The sequence below is a fragment of the Onychomys torridus genome, chromosome 8, assembly GCF_903995425.1.
Source record: "Onychomys torridus chromosome 8, mOncTor1.1, whole genome shotgun sequence".
Lineage (NCBI taxonomy): Eukaryota > Metazoa > Chordata > Mammalia > Rodentia > Cricetidae > Onychomys > Onychomys torridus.
Window position 1 is genome coordinate 23210969 of NC_050450.1, and position 20769 is coordinate 23231737.

The following is a 20769-nucleotide window of genomic DNA, read 5'->3' on the forward strand; positions in this document are numbered from 1 at the left end:
AGTCTGACTGCCTGAAGTTGTCAATGGAACCATATCAATTAGATGTTCGATGTTGAGCAAGTGCATCTCACCTCTGGGGCCTCAGTGTCCTCAACTATAACTTAAGGTAACCATAGTATTCATGTCATAAAGCATTTTTAAGAATAAATGAGTCATGAGCTGGCGAGATGGCTCAGTGGGCAAAAGGGCTTACTGCCCAAGCATGAGAACCTGAGTTTGAATCCCCAGAACCCATGTAAAAACAAGACATGTAGTACAAGTGGATATGATCTTGGCAATACTATGAGGAGACAGGAGGAAAAGCAGGAGAATCCCAGAAGCTGGTAGATCAGCCTATCTGGTCTAAACAATAGAAACGTAACAAAGAGATCCATCTCAAATAAGGTGGAGGGTAGAAACCAACACCCAAAGTAGTCCATGGGCCTCCACATGTATGCCGTGCCATGTATGCGCACATTTATATTTGTATTCCCCCCCCCTCATAAAAAAGCCATTATTCTGCGAGCTGCGAGTCAATGCATGGCACATGACATATGTCACAGAGCATTAATTATTGCCACCATGCTGTTTTGGGTTTTTTTCTCAGAATGAACCACAGAAGGCAGCCAGTTGAGCAGAGCCCCAGAATGATGACATCACAGAGGCGAAGGATGAAGACCAATTCCTAGGAACTGTGACGCCCCCATGGAGTGAGGGTAGACGAATCCCAGCAATGGCACCCTTGCAGTTGACACCGTGAATATGCCTTGGCAGTGGCCCCTCTTTCCCCTTGAGCTGTCCAGTGCAGGAGCCCACTTGGTTCCCTCCACTGTGTGGAAGGACAGGGGCAGAGGGCTCCTGAGGGCACAGAAACTCAGATGGCGCCAAGTGCGGCCTGGCATGGCTTCTTACGTGGGAAAAGGAGCTGAGAGAAAAGGTCAATGAAAGCCAATCTTCATTCGGCCTACACTGTCATGTTGGAGGATTTCCCCCAAATCCAGGGAAAAGACACATCACCCAAGGAAACCTGCAGTTACAAGAAGTAAATGAGGAAGGACGTCAGGCAGAGTGGAGTGGCACAGAAATGCTTTTCTGTGCAGCTGGCCCCATGACTGAAGGCATTGGGATTAAACTTGAACCTCAGTTCCTCACTTTGGCCCAGATAGACAAAAAGAAAATGCCCTTACTTCTTCCACCTGGTGTGTAGTAGCTGCTAATGCAGGTTTCTGACTTTGTCCTTCAAGATCTCTTTTCAAACAACAGGAGGTTTTCAAATTCGAAGCTGAGTGCAACATTAGGCAGAAGGTAATTGGAGCTATCAGATAAACCACTGGGATGGGGACGGCGCTTATGCAACAAAGACCTGTAGGCTATCAGAGGGCGCTGGTGCAATAGAGATATATTTAAAATGCTTTAAAATAAAGGATGGAGACGCTGCAGACAGGAATTTTTTGGATACTTTTGACCTGTTTTCTTTGTAGTCTGTTGAGATATTTGGGGGAAAGGGGAGAGAGGAGAAAGAGAGATGCTGATCTTTAAATACACTGTGATTGCAATGGCACTTAACATTGTTCCCAGAAGAAATTTTATTACTTTATTGAAAAAAATTAGCACATTGGAATTTTTGTCTAAATAGCCAAATGAGTGCATGGATTTGTATATCTTTATACATAGGCACATAAACTCACAGAGAAACATTTGTAGCTAATTGAATAGAAACTCATTTGGAAGAAAAGAATTCTTGTTCAAGAAACACACCTTAAGGAGGAAAGAGAAGAATTGGTTTGAGAATTTTTTAGATAATAGATGCTGGATACCACTTGGGAAGAGACGGCAGTTAGAAATGTCAGGGAACCAGCAAGTTAACTCTAGGTGTGGCAGTACTGGATGCTGGGAGGGTCCTGCTGGAAATGGGAGTCCAGGGAAAGCCAACGTGTGTGCATGCCAAGGGGCCCTGTGTGCTCTACCTGAGCTGCTCATCTCCTCAATGGCACTGCTCATCATTCCTTTGGGGGAGACTGACCATTGAGCACAAAGGATCTGACGTCAGGAAGATGAGCATGGAAAGGAAGATAGGAAAGGAAGATGGGAATCTGTCTGAGAAGTAAGCTGGACAGGTTGCTGATCTCATGAGGCTAATGCAGGACAGAGGGGGCAGACTATAATAGCTCACTACATGCTGCCACAGACCCTGACATACACACCAACAAGGGCAAGTTATGACATCTTGGGTTTCAGAGTCTGGCAGACTCCCTGGGGACTTACAAATAAAGAAAACATCACTCTGTTCAAAGGGAGAAGAGTAAATGTAGAGCTGCCCATCCCTCCAACTTCAGCTTGGAAAACATTCCTAGCAGTGTTGAGAGGTGCCTGGTCCTGCTTCCCTCAGGCCTATGGAGTCTCTGAGGCCAACACTCATGGTCAGGTCTCATTTCTTCTACCTCATGGCTTTGTGGCATTGCTCATATCACTCAATCTCCCTGGACCTCCAGAATCCCCTTGTACATGGTAGAAGCTTAAATGTGTGACTGGAAACACAGAAACACGGAGCTTTTCAGTGTCTGGTACCTGAGAGAACTCAGCAGCCTTGATACTAATTAAATATGGTAATATGGAGAGAGGGGGAATCCTTTGGCCTCAACACTCTATCAGGTTCTAGAAAGAACAGAATGAAAACATAACATTCCACTATGTGAAAGCCACTGGGCCTTTGCATGGGAACTTATAGACTGCTCAGCTTTTTGTCTTATACTTTATTTCACTTGTAATGCAAAGAATAAACCAGAAAAAGGATCTAGATGGATTTTCCTTCACTGCTGACACTCACAACCCTTCACACTGCTCTGCTCTCAGGCCCATCGAATGCTGTCTGGCCCACCTTCACAGGTGTGCAAAGCATTGCACTCTGCATGCCATTTGCTGGAGCCCCTTTGCGCCCTGTCCATGCCGCATACCTGCCTTCCTCCACAGCCTGTTTTCTGCTTCTCCAGTATATCCTGCCTCTCCCACTTTGGCTTTCACACATGGCCTCAGCCTCGCTCTCCACTGGAAACCCCAACCCACATGGGCCCCTGAGAATAAACTTAGGCATTCTTTAGGGCCCGAAGGTTCATTCCAGATGCTGTGAACCATGTGTCTTTTGAACACTTGAGATATGGCTATCCAGATGTAAATGTAGTCTAAGCATACAAAAATCTACCCAAGAATACATTTTTTTAAAAAACCTAAAGAATGTTTCATCTTGATTACCTGTTAAAGTCATACTTGATGGTGGCCATGTCAGAGGATCAGCAGGTGGCAACTGAAGTTCAAGGTGTCAGCCCACCAAGAGGAAACTCTCTGATGGGTGAATCTCAGTCAGAGATTCACAGACCCCAGAATGCCTTTTGCTTCTGCTGTGCCTTTATGTGTTCGCTGCTGCTCTCTTTCTCTGGCACATGGCATGGTGTGAATGGGTGTGGGGAGATCCCCACTGCCTGTAATGTGATTGCTTATCTCATGGAAACACCCCGTTTTATTGGGCACTTTAACCTGTGGATTATTATGAAGATGATTTCTTCCTAAGCTGTACTATCTAAATGATAATAATAATGTTAATTTAAATAGTGTTTTTGATGATTAAAAATATAAACAAAGAAGTGTCACACTACTACAACACATGAGCAGCCATATAGACTGTGGCTTAGGTTAATGATTAAGAAAAGCAATGAGTCCTAGTTAGCTCAGCTAGCTTAAATTCTTTTATCCTTAATGTTGGGAGATGTGTTCATAGGTTTCGAACTGCATCACAACTGAAACAACACTTTCAAAATAACTTAAAGTTAGACCAAGATGTTTTTGTCAAATAGCTTTAAGGCAAAAAACCCGAGAACATAATCGGAAGTTTTAGAAAGGCACATAGTTGAATTCAAAACTCTTTAAGGCCAGGGAACAAGAACAAAGCAGCCCAATTATTACTAGCTGATACACTTTCCTTGCTAGGTTTGGTTGGTGATCAAAGGTGATGATTAATTCCTTGTGCCTATTTTTTCCCCTCAATCTCCTAATATAAGAAACTACTGATGAGTGGGTATGTACCCTAAAGTAGAGTTGACTGATTATTCATATATAAAAATTTAGGTTTGTGATTCCTTTAAGATAAGTAATAAAGTAATTGGCCTTTTCTTTGTAACTGCAAAACTGCAGCCTGCTGGTAAAAGACCTGACTGAGAATACCCTGCTTGCCCACACAGTTAATCCATAACAAGTTGCTTGGGTATGAATGTATGTGGGTCCTTCAGATAATTTGTTTTTCACCTGTAATATGTCAAATGTTTGATCATGTAAGGGATATGGAAACATGCCGTTTTTTTCTGTTTGTTTTGTATTCACTGTAACTATTCATTTGAAAAACAGAATGTAACCACATTGTAATTTTTATATTGCCTGAAAGATTTTGCTGGGCTATATAAGCTGTAAGGGCAAGAATAGAGTTAGAGAGTTAAAATAGGCTAGACGGAAAACATAAGGAATGAGAGAGTTAAAATGAGTTAGAAAGGAATCATCAGGAATGAGAGAAGGAAATCACCAGGAAACTAAAGAATAGAGACTGCAAAAGAAAAATAAAGAAAAGGTCTGAGCCAGCCTGTGTTGGTGCACACCTTTAATCCTAGCACTGAGGAGGCAGAGGCAGGTGGATCTCTGTGAGTTCCAGGCCAGCTTGGTCTACAGAGTGAGGTCCAGGACAGCCTCCAAAGCTACACAGAGAAACCCTGTCTTGAAAACAAACAAACAAACAAAGAAAAAGCAAGAAAGCAAGGAAGGGAGGAAGGGAGGGAGGGAGAAAGGGAGGGAGGGAGGGAGGGAGGGAGGGAGGGAGGGAGGGAGGGAGGAAGGAAGGAAAAGTTCTGAGGAAATCATCAAGAGAGTGGGTGAGTGTCAGATAAAAGAAAAGTCTAGTACGTGCTGAAGCCATGGATCCCTTTCAAGCCCTGGGCTGTCTGGAGGCTGGTCCCCCAGGCAGGTATTTAAAACAAGACTTGTAGCTCACATTCTATTTCTACAGGACGGGACTATAGAAAGAATAGCTTTGTGCTCATTCTTGTTGGGGTAACCCATGGCTCACTCACTCCACAGGGTCCTCATAGACTCTCTATATGCTTCAAATTTCTACTTTACAGTTATTTCATCTTTACAGACATTAATTAAAGAATTGCAACCAATATTCTAATTCTCAATAGTATGGGTGAGTCTAGGAGGCCAGGCCTGTGTTGTTAGTCTGTTTTCAGTTTTAACCTCAGTCACATGACCTTAGAAGGTGCTTGTACTAGATTCCTGTTATTGATGTACTAAGTCACAACCAACTGATGTCTTCAAACACATTCATTATCTCATACTTTTAGGAAATAGAAGTCTAGAATGGGTTTCACTGTACTAAAACACCAAGGTATGAATATACATGACTGAGGTCAGAAGTTCAAGGAAGAATCTATTTCCTTCCCCCTTCAGGCTCTTAGAGAGTCTCCTTCTATCCCTTGGTTTATGGCCTCTCACCTTCATCCTTATTGGGCCTTCCTCAGATTTCTCTGGTTCTCATTCTCCTGCCTCTCTCTACATATATAAGGAACCTTGTAATCGTATTGGGCCCATCTGGATAATCCAAGATACCCTCACCACAAGGGTCCTTAATTTGATCATAATATTTGCATCATTTGCTATTTAAGGTATCAGGGTCCACAACTTCTGTTATTCTGTCCACCACAGTGCTCAGTGTTTGCTATTAAGTGTATAGATGTATGGATGGGTTTTTCTTTAACACCGCTCCGTATTTCTTCTGGGCAGGCTATCATCCAACTCTAAGAAGCATGTTTGCTTAGGCTGCTTTCCTGGATCACTTGCCTTGTTGCATCTTTGCTTCAACCCCGAGGTGGACCACTCACTCTCTGATGTTCTTTAGGAGACATTTCCCTCATGGTCTCTGGAGCTATATCATTTCACTTTAAACAGAAATATTCTAAATTTCCATATCTAGACAGAAGGTCCTTCCTTATAGGGTCTGAATCATGCCTTATTTCCCCTCAACCTTCCCACTATTAGTCCACCTGGCTAGGAAGGAGACGTCTAAAAGGAAACAGCCCGTTGGCTTGCCAGGACTGATTGTCCCACACATGGGGTCGACATGCCACTGTCTGTCTTTCCCATGATGACTGTTAACACATCAGCCAACATTAAAACAAGGGAATGTGGGAAGGTTAAATGCAATGTCATTTTAGTAAAATGAGTATTACCCCATGCCCAGCAGAAATCCAGTGTTAGAATACTATACCACTGGCAGTGGTCCAGGACCCCAAAACACAAATGACACAGACCCTCAAATGGCTGGGCTCCTAACAACATGTAATCTTCCTCACCAAGAACTCCCATCACATGCCTCCTCTCCCAGATCAACATACATGCAAGCATGAACACGTATGTGCCTAGACTCTCCCCAGAAGAATGATTGTTAAATAACGTTCAAGCCTGAGATGAGCCTTGCAGTTAGTTCTCTATAATCACGTGGCTACCATAGACTTTCTTACTAAGAAGAAGATACTGACGCTGAGTCTTATGGTTGCTGCTGGCGTTAAAACACAATTTCAAATACTAACATGCACAATGATTTACTTATATCAGTATTCTCTGAAAAACAGTTAGTTGGCTATTTCACATCATTTGAAAATGTAAACTCTTTAGAAAAAGTATTCATAAGAACTTTAGACTTTGGGTCCAAAGACAAATCTTCTAACTGTAGCTCAAGGAACCATTTGTTGTTGACCTTGGGTGTGTCCTTCTGCTTCTGCAGACCTGTCAGAGCTACATGACCTGTAAGCTCAGAGAGCCAAATTAGCTGATTTATTAGTTAGAGGTTTAATTGAAAATCTGGCTACCAAGGCTAACCCCAAAGCTCTGATTTTCTTCCTTAACAAAACCTCAGAAGATGGTCAGCTCAGAGTTGTGAGATCTGAGAAGACAGAAAGAACTCAATGTCACCTCCAGCCTCAGCGTATGACTTTTGTCCTTAAGGCACCAAGACAATTGCTGCCTCTCCAGCCATCATGCCATTTTCCAGAAAGAAAGAAGGGCAAAATAATGATGTGCTGTGCTCTTTGAGTCCCTCTCTCCCCTCTCTCCCTTTCCTCCACCCCCTGCTCTCTTTGAAGAAACACTTTGCTGAATACATACAAACATGTTTCTGATGAGTTTTTGTGGAACAGATCTGGGTCACACGACCACCATCTACTCCAAGACATTGTTAGCTGAGCAAATTGCAATCTGACAAAAACAAAAACAAAAACAAAAACATTATCAGGATCCTGTCAGCTAGGGAGAGAAGAAGACCTACTGCATGGGCAATCAGCAAAGGCTGCTATGGAGAGCTCAGCTACTCAATGAGCTGCCCTTTAAACCCATCATTAGCTGTGTAGTGGTCTCACTGCACAGGGCCCTAATGAACTCAGAGCTTGGTCCTGGTGTGGATTATCAAGCTAATCTCATTAGTGTGCTAACACCAGAATCCCACTGAGCAACAGGGTAGGATGTCAAGGAGGCAGCCACCCTGCCTTGGGTTTCCGCTCTTATTCCTGCAAGAGACAAGGGAGGAGAAGGAAGCCATGACAGTAATGAGTGGAAGCCTGGTGTGTGTGTGTGTGTGTGTGTGTGTGTGTGTGTGAAGGGAAGACCCTTCTTCCTCAGAAGTCTGGCCAAGAGGTGAAGGGTGGCTCTTTTGGCAAAATTTCCTTTGATTCTTTATTTCCTGCAGTAGACATCATTTGTCTGAATAAGGGGCCATCTAAGGAAGGCCAGTGCAGTGGTGCTCCCCTCGACCAGACCTTTAGCAGGGTGGTGTGGGAATACAGCATTCGGATGACAATGCCAGAGGCCATCTCTAGCCCTCTTTGACACCTAGGGTAGCCTGGGCCTCTCTGTTCTTAAAATTGCTCTTTAGCAAATACCATCACTGAGGGCAGTCACAATCAAGGGCTCTTTTCCTGCAACCTCCAGACAGGTTTTTAATTGTGCTAATTCATTCTGCAGGCATTTTTGAGGAGCAAAGAGCTCTGTGATGTGTCTGAGCAAGGCTCCCTGCCAGTATGTTTATTGGTTTTCCACCTCTAATTCCCTAAATGGTTGTGTATGAGCCCTTTCTCCTCTCTGAGCCTCAGTTTCCTCACTGGTAAAAATAATGGTCAGATCATATAAATCTCCTTTACAGTTATCCTCGGGTCTGAGACCCTGGCAGTCCGAAAGCCATTTCTAACAGGCTTTGCGCCCCTGCTCACTTTAATTACAGTATTTCTACTTTTTATCCCATTTACTTATCGAGCATGAATTCTTCTTTTTATTGGCCCTTAGCTAAAAATAAATGTTTGAAAAATGCTGGACAATATGATCTCTAAAGGGCCCTTCCAGCTCTGGTTTTCTGTGATTCTAAGCAGGTGGAATATTTGGTAACAGCTTTTCATTCATCAGCATAATTGGAAGTACAAGACTCCCTGCCAAAACATAATCTATATCTAAATAAAATCTTCTGTGTGCAAAACAGTACAGTGAAGGATGTTCAGAGGGGAGCAGGCTGTGTGGAGCTGCTCATAACAAACAAAACAGAGTTCCTGGTTCTGTGATTCTGGCAGAGCCTGGGGTGTGGAGCTGGGAGCAGAGGCCCACCACAGCTTCAGCTAGTCTCTGTTGATAGAAATTAAGTATGCAAACACGGAAGCCATCCTTTCGCTGGGAACATGCCATAGTTTGAAAACACTCAGTCATCATTGATATTCACACACACACTGGAAAATACCTTGAAAGAACTAAGGTATTGGCTTCTTTTGAGAAACCAGAAGATGTGGTAGTGATTAGCTTGCATTCTAGCCAGATAGCCAGGGACTGGAGGACTGCAGCCACTTGCCGTTGCTTTCTGATGAAGCATTTCAGCAGCACCTGACTCCAGGCCCTTGTTTCTCCTTACATGTGTCTGCACTGACATTGTCTTTTTTTTTTTTTTTCTTTTTTGCCTTATTGCAAAGCAATGGTGTTAGGGTTTGAAACACAAAGTTGCACACAGGCTCCAGTATTAAAGGCTTGGCTTCTAGCTGGTGTCAATTATTTCCTGGAGGAGAATAAAACTTTAAGAGGCAGGGTCTGGCTGGAAGAAGTAGGTCTGCAGCTGTCTGTCATTGTAGGGTAGGGGTGGGGCTATGATGTGCCACCCTCAAGGCATTTCCACCATGAGATGAGGGGCCTCTGCCACACTCTCCTGTGCTGCCATGATGTTCACCACAAGCTCTGAATCCACGGAGACGAGACTGGTGGACTGGAGCCTCTGAAGCTCCATGTCAAGTTAAGGAATTTCCCCAGCTGTTCTCTTGGCTCTTGTGGTCATAGTTCTAAAAAGCCAACTAACACAAATGAAAAATGAGACAAAGTCTTCCTGATAGCCCTCTCCTTATCCAAAGTAGCCAGACAAAGGGCACACTACGAGGATATTCCCTGGGGAATATGTCACAATAGCTGAAGAGGTTTGGATAACTACAGCTGGGGAGAGTGCCACCAGCTTCTTAAAGGACAGAGCCCACAGAGGTGATCCAGTACCCCAAGATAGCCCAAAGGTTATCCTACTCCAAATGTTGGCAGTACCTGCACTGTAGAATCTCTCTGGGTCATAGGGTCTGCCCTACTTCACTCTTTCAGATTACTGCCTGGACCCCATTCTTCAGGCCTTAGTGGTGTAAACTGGACTGACCTCTGGTGACAAAGGGGCCAGCATAGCCTAGTTAGGTTCTATCTCATTGGACCACAGTAAGAATAGGCATAAGAATTCTGACATGTGTGTGCAGGCCTCCACTACTACATTTACCCTAGTCTTTGCTCTTACGACCTTTGTAGGTATCTTGTGAGACCGTGTTAGTTCCTTTACTTAGGACAAGGGATGTTAAATTCTCTTGCTTAAGGCTTGGTTGCACATGACTGGGCAAGGCCCCAAGCAGAGCTATGACAATCTGTTCCGGGCCTAGGTTTAGGCTCTGTGAGCCAACTCATGGCTTCCCTATCATCAAATGTATAATCTTAGCTGGGCTCTGATATTGCCAATAACCACAGAAACCAGACTGATAATCTCTCTACTGCACTGTTCTCCTCCTCCTAGCAGAGGATAGACCTTACTCTAAAAGTTATCCAGAGCATCTGCAAAGGGCCAGCCCATATGAAGAGCTCTAGGGAAGTGGGAAACCAAGTCCAGGATGGCCATAGAGGTTAAAGCCAAGAGGCAGATCCCCTTAAAAATGCCTCTACTGCAGATGGTCAATAGCTAAGCCCAGGGCAGAAAATTGTACACAAGAGAGTCAAGGAGAAAGCCAAATGTCAGAGATGGACTTGCTCACTCTTCATTGACTCATCCATCCATCTTTCATGCAGAATTTGGTCTGTAAGCAAGATTAATGGACCCCTGTGCTCATGGAATGAAAACCACACTCAGAGACTTCCAGTTGTCTGAGTCCAAGCAAGTAGCTTCCCATTTTGAGTTTCCTGATCAGTAAGAGAGAGGAGGGGTGGTCCTAAAGGATGCAATGTGAAGTTTCTATAGGGTCTCTTTAGTCCATGCCTCACTCAGAATGCCAGTAAAGGTCCCTCTGCCTCCATCTCTCCCTTTACCATTAACCCCAAACCATCCCTGCAGCTCACCGTGACAAGGGGCAGCTTCTGGAGTCACTCCCCAGAGAATCCATTCTCCTACCCTGGGAGGTTGGGAAGTGTTTTATGGACCACATCACACAAGAAGCAGGATGTAAAATAGCAACTGCCAATCAGCAGCAAGCATTCCTATGAAGCATGAGGACAGTTCCCACAGCAGCCCTGCCTCCTCCTCCCTCATAAATTCCTGTTTGACTTCCTAGGTCTTCAGGGACATCACATATAAGCAAATTCACATATGCTGGGAAGCACAGGGTGGGGACTGGTCTTCAGGAAGGCACTGGAAGCATGCAGATACATCTTTTTGACAAGGGCACCTACTCACCAAGCTTATACCACATATCACGGATGGAGAAGCCAATGAGCCGTCTCATGTCCCCGTACCTAGAAGTGAAAATGCCTGTTTCAATCCCCATTCCAGTGCATTTCATGAAGCCCCACCCCCTCAGAAAATCCAAGACTGCAACCTACTTATTCAGGATTTTGTTGTGCTTAGCGTGCGTGAACTGCTCCAGCTGCAGAGAGTCCTGAGTGATAAAAGCCACTGCCAGATGAAAATAGTTGTTCCACAGCTGTAAAAGAAAGAGGAGAGCAGTCATGGAGAGGGTCTGAAAGAGGGGAAGCATATTAAATACTGTGTAATGTGAATAATTTATAAAGGTGGCAGACGACAGAGGCAAGACCAGTTTAATTGTGTGCTCTGCAATTTTCTAACTGGCACAGACTCTGAAATTAGCATCCTGGCTGAAGCTAGGACAATGGATGGCTTTCTCTGGGCACTGGCCGTGCCTTCCCCTCTCTGACAATGGGCTTGGTCGAGGAGAATTTCAGAGCTGGATTCTTGTAGCTGTGGTGCTTTTGTTGTTCTGGTTTTTGAAAGACAAATAACTCATCCTGATTGGTGAGCTGGTTCCTGCCCTGAAATTATAGGTGTGTGAAAGATAAGGCTACTCAGGAAGCTAGAGCTTCACAGGGCTCCCTCCCTGATCAACCTGACAACTCTTAGGAGCCAGCCTGCAATCCATTCTATCCTAAAGCGCAGTACATTTGCCTTCTCCTCTGTTCAATGATCTTAAAGTCTGGTTCCAGGACCATCAGCAGCATCACACCTTCAGGGGGTGCAAAGTGAAGCCTAGAGACATGTGTACCAAAAAGCACTCAGTGAGGGTGATTCAGGGGCTTTCTAAGGATCGACTCCTGTCTCTACCAGCATGCATGTTATCAGCTGCTGTAAGTTTTCCAGGCTGACTGTGAAGGAGACTAGTGGAATCCACTCCCCCAGCTGGTGGTGAGACAGAGCAGAACAAACATTCAATACATACATATGGAAAGTATTCAGAAGGATGAGCATGGTGATGACAATATTGATATGGGCCACAGATCAGAAAGATGAAGGTCCAGATTGGGTGTTATTGAGCCTCAGCAAACTCATCTGCAAAGTTGAGGTGACCCGGTACTCACTGCAGAGGGCTGCAATAGAGGCATCATGAGACGATGTATGGGCATGGACCACAGTAAGAGCTTGAAAGGATCTGTCGGTCTCACTGTGGTTTCCTGCTCATTATCTAAGTGGATCCTTTTGTAACAGTGCAGAGTCTAGCAACTTGGATGCTCAAGGGAAAGTCTTTAAAGATGCGTGACTTGCTAAGTCTTTGTACACTGGGTAGCAAAAGGACAGACCCAGCAGCAAGAGAGACTGCTCTGTAGTAGAATCAGTCACCTTCCATTCTAGCATGCCTGTCACAGGCTGCAAATAGCCAACACTGCCAAGGTCATGACTGCCAAAAGCCATATCTTCTATAGGCCTAGAGGTCCAATTTCAGAGAACAGCAGGCCTGGGGCCCCATTTTCCATGAGCTACACTGCTTATGTCAAAGCAGAAAACTCTAAGAACCAGATGTGTCACATGACCACGCACAACTATATCACTGATAGACATAAGGATAATGTACTTATTTTTCATTAACCAAAAAAGCCATAAAAGTATCATACATACGGGTTTTTAAAGTTGAATGAGAGCAAAAGTTTCCATTATAAAACATCATTTTTCTATCATGTCTTGAACCATAGCCTAATTCCACAGAAGAAAACAGAACTAATGCATGGCGTCTTCTCAGAGAACTTTCCTGTCTAAATAAATGCACATGTGGACAGCCTTCAAAACCAGGCCTGCTGTTCTCTGCTTTACCCGTCTACACTGTAATTCTCCAGTAGCAACACTCTCTTTTACTGCTGCATAGGATTCTTGCTGTAAGGGCTACTTCAGCTCTAACCTTTCACCTATGTATAGACACGTAGCCTGGTCCTGCTTCTCTTCCTGCAGCAGTAGCACTGTATTAACCCTCTCATTTAAACCTCTCGCTGCCCAAGAATCTCTCTCTGTGGTGTGCATTCCTACACCTAGAATCACAGAGCCACAGGACAGAGACAGGTATCACTGTTTGCTGTTTGTTTTTGTGGATACTGCCAGGATGCTTTCCAGGGCTACAATCTAATTACCATCTCCACCGTCAGGAGCATTTTTCCCTACCTGCCTGAGACTTGGTTCTTTCACCTGGAAAATGAGGATAATGGGCCCCAAAGGGTGCAGTTATAAGGACTAAATGAGGAAATCCTGCCCAGCAAACTCCCATGTACTCTTGCAATATAGGTTTAGACATCAATTCCTATAATAGCCTTCCCCAGTAATGGACACTAAAGCCGAACTGCTGGCATCCATCCTCATTACACCCTGTTCACAGCACTCATGACATATTTTAAACCAAGAAATTTACTTTCTATCTTCACTACTGAATGTAAAGGTCATAGAGACAAAGATTTCATTTTCTTGATCACCTTGATATATATCATGTTTAGTTGTATGCCTGACCTAGCATGTATCACAGCAGCATTTGTGGAATGAGTTCATAGTGAATGGCCACACTTTATATGTATTCTTATCAATCCTCCCTGAAGAGCTGGAGAGACGGCACAGTGGTTAAGGCTGCTCTTGCCAAGGATCTGGGTTCAGTCCCCAGTGTCCATATGGCAACATACTGTAACTCTAACTCCAGCTCCAGGGTATCTGGTGCCCTCTTCTGGCCTCTGTGGGTATCACACACACATATACATACCCACACACAGAAACATACATATACATAATTTTAAAAAATAATAAAAATCAAATCCCTCTGAGTGACAAACTTGTGTTTTTCTCCTCATTTAGAGAGACATCAAAAAATGAGGGCCACAGGGAAGAAAATTGCCATCCTACTGGCAAATGCAGCTTTGGGAGCAAGGTGATCTCACTCCTGATCTCCGTTGCTGTAAAAAGCTTTGAATTAAATTACCAGTTGATCATAGTACAAATTCACATGTTCCAATGAAAAGTTTGGATACATGTATACCACTAGGGCAATTAGTATACCCATTACCCAAACTTCATAAATTCTTTGTGGTAAAAGTCTCTAGTCTTACTTTAAGATATACATAGCTACTAACTTCATAGTCTTTCTACTGTGAAGGACACTAGAATGTATTCCTGCATCATGGCTATGGTTTTGTGGGTACTGACCAACCTCTTCCATCTGCCCCCTCCCTAGCTTCTCATAATTATTTTCTACTTGCTACTTCCACAAATTTGACTTTCATAGAATCTACATACAAATGAATTCACAAATTATGTGTCTTTCTGCATTTGGCTTATTTCACTTAACATAGTTTTCTTAAGGTCTATTTAAGCTAAGGCAAAAGACAGGTTTTTATTTTCTATAGTTGAATTGTATATAAAACATTTCCTTTATGCATGGCTCTGCTGATGGACATGTAGACTGATGCCATGTCCACAGCATGGCAAGGAACATAAGAATGAATAATGTCCCCTTGGCACTGATTTCCTTCTGTGTCTATGCTTAGTAGTGGAATTACAGAGCTTCATGATGAAGTAGCCTGGACCCTCAGCACAAGTCCCTGCAAGGTTAATTTATATCTTCTTCTGGTCTCTGTGACCTTACAAACAGCCATGAGCAGCAGTTCCAGCATCCAGGCATCCAGAGGGCACCACTGATCTTAGCTCCCAGCAGAAATCATCATTTCTATATTGCCCGGGCCTTGGCACCTATGGAGTGGCGCCTGTGGAACTGTTGGCCTTCTGTCCTTTAAATCACAAAACCACCACTCAAAGGAGAGGTTGAGGCCAATCTCCTTTCCCCTGTCCCTGCTCTGCACAGAGGAGGTTCCTGCTGGTATCACATGCATAATACATGAGCCCACAAGAAGGAGCCCAGGGTGTTTCAGGCAGGGTACAGAAAACAAATCCATTCTCACAAGGGGGAGGAAAAGTTAGGGGGAAAAGAGAAAGAGAAGATTGAAAAATGACCCAGTTTTGGGGGGTACTTTTCACTGAATATCTGTGGAAGCCTCATTAGAAAAGAATTATTTGATTCTGTGTTCCTAGCTCTTTGCCATGGTTTACAGAATCCTGTGGGTGTGACAGCCGCGGGCTATGTTGAGTGATCAAAAAGCTGCTTCCCTGCTGGCTTGCCTGTCAAGAACTGACCCGAGTTCCTGATGCTTTTAAGGTCACTATAGATTACCACCACCACCACCACTGCCACCGCCACCACCGCCACCGCCATTACCATCACGATCACCATCACCATCATCAAAATGATGCTAACAAGGTAGCATTCATTAAATGGCTCTGACATTGCCAGCACCATTCTAAGTGTGTTACATGAACCAATTCACCTACCCCTTAGAGCTGTCCAAAGAAATAGCCACTAATGGCATCTTCATTTAACGTTGAATAAACCAAGGCACAGAGCTGAAATGTTTTACCTAAAACCACACGATTTGTAAGTTTAACATTTGCATACATGGGATCTCCATTTCCTAGGTATCTTTCATATGTCAATTTTCTTTCAGGAAAGTTGTATGACACCTAAACAAAGGCATAGAGGACTGGAGCTCATCCTGTTGTGGGAGAGTTCCTCTTTAAGACCATGTAGGAGAGTGGCAGTCAAACCAGCAGGTCCCCAGGCTGGAATTGCTGACACCAGTGGCAAATGACAAAACAGTTGGCTTTTTTATGGTCACATACTGCCTCTCTGGCCCCCAGGTATGTTGTTCCAAGCTGTCCCGCCAAACACAATGGCAATATTCACTTCTCTGAACAGGTTTGTAAGTGAAGCCTGTGGGCATCTGTGCTACATTTTAAGGGAAATAAACCCTTTCTCTTGATTCTAAACAGCCAGAGTGACATGTTTTGTTGCTCTGTGAAAGATGTATTATCCAGAGAGAAACCCTCACCCAAGAACATGTTAACACTCTGAATCTAGAGTGTGGCCATGGTTCCGCATGAAAGCCTCTCAGCCACTGAAGGTTCTAGTCCCAAATGCATTGACTTCAGGCTCTCTGTGCATGGCTTTTGGGTCTCACTCCTGCAACTTCAGAGAGCAAGCTCGCTGGCAGCAGTCTCAAAACGGCAGGGCAGCTGAATGGCCCTTGGAGTGATTTCTCCTGAGCTGCTATATAAACTGTGGGAAAATGGCAGCTGGTCGTCTTATCATGAACATTGGTCACTTCAGTTCCCTGATCTGAATGCAAGGTCATGGGAGAGAGCAAGAACCTCGTTCAAAGAGGACCTTTATCCTTTCAGCCCAGCAAAGGTATCTCAACCCATCTTTCCAGCAGAGTGCATGGCACAGGTCTCAGCCCAGATGCCACCTCCCCCAGAGGACACACTGTACCCCAGGCACAGGGCACAGAGTGGCTGTGAACACAAGGCTGTCAGTCTTGTGTAGTCTCGTTTTACCAGAAGGAGGAACGAAAACATGCATGGAAACAGAGGAGCAAGAGCAATGATTTCAAATGGCAGTCAGTGCCGCAAGAAGCATCAGGAGGCCCACATGCAACCTCATGACTGCAAGCTCATGAGACAAACCTCAGAAAGGAGCCAGGCAGGGCAGGTTCTGTAAGGAGCAACTATTTCAACAGCAGCTGACTGGTAAGCTTTCCCAGCATGCTCCTGGGCTGGGAAAGCCTCCTGAAGTGAGAGGGCAGCTGGCATTTTACAGATGTAGCACTCAAGCCAATGAGTTAGAGAGGCCAGTGTGATGGAAACACAGCCTCTCAGATGAGCAGGCAGGAAATAGCATGACCCGGCGTGACTGTACTAGGTGATTTGAGTTCTGTAGACTGCTACCAGAGGCTCTAAGGTTGAAGACTTCCCTGGAGGGGTTTTTGGGGGTGGGGTGGGGTTTCTTCTCTCTCACTCCTGCAGAAATGCATGAGCAGTAGTACAGACTTTCCCATCAGGCTTTGAAGAGCATGTTCCTTGTGGGACATTACTCTACTTACCTCAGGGACATTCTTATCATCCCCTAAATGTCTCAGAGGCCCTGAGTCTTGGCTGAGCAAGCATATCAAAATGACTCTTAGAGGAATTGGGAAGTCACAGAAATGTACTTGAAAGCTTTACTGTAAATCATACTTCAGTGTCTGTGACTGGTTGTTTCCAGACGCCAGTGAACAAAACAGTAAGAAAACGTTACATTTGAAAGGCGGTGCCTGTTGGACAGTGAGCAAATGAGAGCCTCTGTTGTGGGAGGTCACATCTGCATGTGTGTCCCTGTCAAGTCTTCAGAGTGCCTCTTCCTCCTTCCCCGCTTCCCTTCTGCACATCTCCAAAGACCTCTGTAAGGCTTCTGTGTGCCTGCAGGTGGCTGATGGTGTAATCAGCCTGACGGTGCCAGGACGGCCCTGAGCATCTCCAAAACCTCACACTCACCTGGAACTCAAAACTTGTGTGTTCTAGAAACTTCTGGTTCATGGTTTCTGCAAACTTGTTGATAGCTCTCAGGAAGACCCTGGAAGAGGAAACAAGGTTACTGGAGCATCCTCTCTTCATGACAGACTAAAACCTCCCACCTTCTCCCAGGGTGAGGTTGGTCTTCAAATGGGGCTGATGCAGGTCAACACAAGGGTTGCAGTTGCCTTGCTAGAATTCAAGAACTGTCTATTTGACTTTTTAGGAGTTTGTATTGTCTTGCATTCAAACTATTAAAAGGTTATGGCTGAACAATCCATGCCATCCAGAAATGATATAAAGATCACTCCTTCCCCAAACAACAGACAGCATTCCGTGGGATCCGCTCACCTAGAGAAGGCTGACATCAACATGTAGGTGAACATCATTTCAAAGGTCTCCATAGAAGTGTCTATACAAGTGATATTTTAAGGATGTCATTTTCATAAATGGTGTTACACAGTGAATGCAGTTTCATAGCTTGCCTAGTTTACTCAGAAATAAATCCTGTGCTCCTTTCACACCAATGAGTGCAGCCACACATCATCGTTTTTAATCACCAAAGAGCATTCCACTCTTTGGCTGCATCACAGTTTATTTAATCAGTTTCTTATTGATGGGCCATTTTGTGGTTTCTCGGGTTTTTTTTTTTTTTTCCCATAATAGACAATGTTCCTGTGATCAGTCTTCCAAGCACCTCGCACCTCCTTCAAGCGCCTCTTTCTAGTCCTCCTTCCAAGACCCAGTACCAGTCAAATATCACCCACATTTCACATTTTGGTACCTGCTGTAAAAGTACACTCTCTCCATCTCCCTAATCACCTGGTTCTCTTCCTCCTTCCCCACTGACTGTTCCTACAGCCTCCCTTCTCTTGCCCTGCCATTCTCAGGGACACCTGGTCCTGTGGAACAACTCCAGCCCCATTGCTGACCTCCATGATTCTCCACTGCCCATGGACCAGCCAAACTCTCTTTCTACACTCATTGGTCTTCATGCTTTGGCCCTGACCCTTCTTCCTATGCCTCGTTTTTTGCTATTACCCTGTAATTCAGGTCACTTCCTGAGTACTTTGTGACATGTTTTCACTTTATAGCCTTCCCCAATTCTTCTAAGTTAAAATTATGCTTTCCTAGTGCATACTTGAGGGTGTCCTGTTCAACCTCTGAACATCGTGATATAATTTCATCATCTATAAATGTGTTGGGACACGTTCATTGCTATCCTGGGATATATGAAGCCCAGGCAGGGCTACAGGTTGAAAACACCCAGAATGCACTACTCCTTACAACCTTTGACCATTCTCCTGTGCATAGATCACTGCCCACTTTCTCACTCTCTGGGGGCACTTTTGGAACTCTTCCTACCACACTTGACATCTTAGCTGTCTCCATGGAGCCAAACTTCTGTTTTAGGCCATTGGCCAACCACTAGGCGGGGCCCTGAGCTTGCTCCTTACAGCTTCATCTGCAGCACCCTATGTGATCCTGGAGGATGCATCTGAATGGCCTAGTGTCTGTTTCCTCCATCATGTCATACTTCCCTAGGGATTAGGAACATCTCATGCTTACATGCTTGCTTTGCCAGTGTGTATCTTCATCCTAGGCCTCTCATGAGCCCCAGCTCTCTGCTTTTGACAGAGCTAACTCTCACAGACCTTCTATCCCACTTCTCCTTCTCTTGATAGTTCTTCATGTAAGTGAAGAACTCCCCCTACCCCCCCCCAACTTGCTCCCGGAAGAGGAATGAGACTCAGCCCTGATAACATTGGCTTTGGCTTTGTCTCCTACCCAACACTCCGCCTGTCTGGGCACATCCTCAGCATTGCTTTCAGAGAAGATCTAGAGCCACCTACTCCATTCACCCCCTGCTCCAGATGGGGACAAAGCCATAATCATTACTCTTCTGGAGGTTTACAGCTGCCTTCCAACTGAGATGTGGCCAAGGATCCTTCACGTGCCTACGCTTGTGATTTGGCCCTCTTTTCTCAGTATACAGATTGAACTCAGACCCTCATGCTTGCTAGACAAACACTCTGCCACCTTGGTCCCACCATCTTTGATGAGCAGCAGGCAGTCAGCATCTCTTTGTCCCCTGACTGGCTGGTTCTGGCAAATATCTATAGCCTGCTGGGGCGACAGAGGAGGCCAATACAGGAAGTGCTGAGGAGTAATAATTGGAGCTCCATTCTGCTCAGGAGCCACTAAGAGACCTTAAATAACACATTTGCACATCAGAAGTGTCCCCTCCTATGAGACAAATAAGCTGGGCTACTGATACCATGCTCGCTGTCCCTCAGTGGTGAGAAGTCGTTCCTGGGTCGGTCACTCATTCCGAGGGACCAGGGCATTCACACACAGCCCTTGGGCAGATGTATTGAGCACCCTGAAGCCAGAGAAATTCCAGAAAATAAAAGAGGAAGGTCTCAGGACATATGGGGGCTGCACATAAAAACTGGTGCTATATTTTGGCTGCTTTGAACATGAGGAATACTCAAGTATTTGCCTCGTGGGGTCCTGCTTGTCAATTGGGCTGTGTCAGCAATCCGTTAAATACTTAGCATGTCGTTCACCAGGGGGGAAAGGCAGCATATTCCAGTGTTGGAATCACAGAATTTGGAACATGCACACACCCCTAAATGTTATTTCTGACTTTGCCACTTTCCAGCTCTGTGGATTTGGGTCATGTTCTATCCTTCTGAAGGTTCCTCTCCACTGCACAGTGGTGAGGAAACCATCCCTTGGAGTTGCTTCAGGGAGTAATGGGTAAGTACCCGGTGAGCACCCAACCCGGAGCCTGGACCTGCACAGTGGTCACAAGAGTTTTGAATCCTTCCGGATGCCCAGTTCTCCTTCCAAAACCAGGCACAAGCAGTTGAAAAGACAAAGGCAAGCAAGGAATATCCAGCAACCAGGTTTGAGCCAGGTAGGACCACACAGCAACAGAAATGGAAAATCCCACAAAATCCACCACCCTGTCAGGCTGTCAAGGAGCTGGATTTCTTTGGTTTTGCTTTTTTGCCATTTGCTAAGATGCCTTTGAAACAACATCTATATTTTCTCCTTAAAGATTAGTTATCTGATTCTCTAGATGGAAGTGCATTGAGTGGCTGTCATATTGTGTATAAACATCTCAGGAGCTGAAATGTGATACCCAAATGAGGGCTTTCTATGTTCTTGCTAGCAACAAAGCTATCAGTAACTCCAGAATAGACACTATTTCGGTTGTCAATTTAAACCTGTCTGGGATGCCCAGAGGCTAGAATAGTGACTGGAGACTGGTCAGCCACATGCTGGTGGTGGCG

At 44.8% G+C, this 20769-nt stretch overlaps 1 protein-coding gene across 1 annotated transcript in view; it reads right to left on the bottom strand.

Moving 5' to 3' along the window:
* Dock2 (dedicator of cytokinesis 2) overlaps positions 1-20769 on the bottom strand; it is a 395818-nt gene that overhangs the window by 57532 nt on the left and 317517 nt on the right. The window contains exons 30-32 of the mRNA XM_036195507.1: positions 17450-17528; positions 11152-11252; positions 11006-11064 (exon numbers count right to left, since the gene is read on the bottom strand). Coding sequence (XP_036051400.1) covers positions 11006-11064; positions 11152-11252; positions 17450-17528 — 239 coding nt within the window. The remainder of the gene's footprint in view (positions 1-11005; positions 11065-11151; positions 11253-17449; positions 17529-20769) is intronic.